This window comes from Eucalyptus grandis, chromosome 3 (assembly GCF_016545825.1).
Source record: "Eucalyptus grandis isolate ANBG69807.140 chromosome 3, ASM1654582v1, whole genome shotgun sequence".
Taxonomy (NCBI): domain Eukaryota; kingdom Viridiplantae; phylum Streptophyta; class Magnoliopsida; order Myrtales; family Myrtaceae; genus Eucalyptus; species Eucalyptus grandis.
The window spans coordinates 69,236,105-69,237,653 of NC_052614.1; the positions used below are offsets into that span (position 1 = coordinate 69,236,105).

The window sequence follows — 1,549 nt, forward strand, 5'->3', positions numbered from 1 at the left end:
CAAAATCAAATCTATCTTTTCCTCTCGCTCAGCAATAACTAACTTGCAACCAGGACACCCTAATGCAGACAACACCTTATACTTTAATAGGGTCGATATACTAATGACTGACCCAACGGTTCTTGACTCAACCCTACCAACTTAACGTACTACTTAGCAATAAATGAATGAATAGCTTCAGGGTCAAATAAAGCGTACCTGTGACCACGTTTGGTGAGTCCTCTACCTCCCGTTGGGTGATAGCATACACTTTTCCTTGCACTAAAGGCCTGTTCAAACCACCCTGCAGTGCATTCTTCAATGCACTTCCTCTATTTTGTCCCATCGACTTGCACGGACAGTCCTTGATCTGGTGGCCATGCTGACCACATCCAAAACAAGCTCCCGTCCTAGTGAAACACGGGGCTGATCCATGTCTTCGTCCATAGAAACGACACACGCCGTCCTAGTTAGGTGTTGACTTTCCAATCCCACCCTTTCTATTGGGCGGAATAGTATATCATCCACCTGACATCAGCTTCTTCCCGAGCCGATTACCATCTCTACAAGACCCGAACCTCGACCCAGACGCGGCGGCTCGTTCGTTCAAGTTCCTCTCGATCAGTTGTGCCCTCTCATAAAGATCATTGTAATCCTTCAGATTCAACGGCACGAGTGGATCCTTTATCTCTGATCTCAGTCCGTCTTGGAATCTCCTCGCTCTGTCCACTGGATCATCGATCAGTCTGGGTGCGTACTTAGATAGCTCGGTGAACTTTGCATTGTACTGGTCCATAGACATTAGACCTTGACAAAGACGTTGAAATTCTGTCATCTTCTGCTCCCTAGTGCAGTCAGAGAAATACTTCCCATTGAAAACTTCCACGAAGGCGTTCCACACCGGGATCGTGCCTTTTGAAAATACTCTTCCTCTGGTGGCTTCCCACCACGTGCTGGCATTCCCTTGCAGCTGGTAGACCGCCAGGACTACCTTGTCTTCCTCAGAGCACCTTAGTAATACGAAGACTTTCTCTAACTCACGGATTTAGAGGGTTGTAGCCTTGGAATTGCCTACTCCTGCAAATTGCGGCAGATTTAGCTTCGAAAACCGCTCTACTAACTTGTGCATCGGTCTCTCCCTAATCACTTTCCCAAGTTGGACCTCAGTAGGTGCGGCAGCAACAGCGGCTACGACATTGACGGTAGCAGTGGCAGTGGCTGTAGCAGCAGCTTGATTTTGGGCCTGCTGCCCCATCATGTTCCTTAAAGTCTCCAGCATCTGAACAATCCCATCGATTCTAGGATCGTCGGGTGTTACTCCCTTAGTACCAGCCTACGGCGGTACTCTAACACTCGCGCTAGTTTGAGCTGGCGCTCTACCTCGGGTATCGACTCTAGTCGGCATCTTGCCTCGGGTAACAGACGCAACTGTCCTCTTCTGAGGAGTCCTCTGCTCCGAATCACTCATATTGCAGCATCTCTATAGAACCTGCTTTCCAATTCAAACACAGAATTAGAAATTCGAGTGACCCACACAAACAATCAATCAATCACTCATAGGTGTCAGCAT

General features: G+C 48.2%; 1 protein-coding gene across 1 annotated transcript; it reads right to left on the reverse strand.

Moving 5' to 3' along the window:
* Window positions 1–499: 499 nt before the first annotated feature.
* Window positions 500–1,237, reverse strand: LOC120292101. The gene is made up of 2 exons (XM_039309981.1): window positions 1,101–1,237; window positions 500–989 (listed from the first exon to the last, which is right to left on the reverse strand). The coding sequence occupies exons 1-2, from the start codon at window positions 1,235–1,237 to the stop codon at window positions 500–502; spliced, it is 627 nt and encodes a 208-aa protein (XP_039165915.1).
* Between the last annotated feature and the right edge of the window lie 312 nt (window positions 1,238–1,549).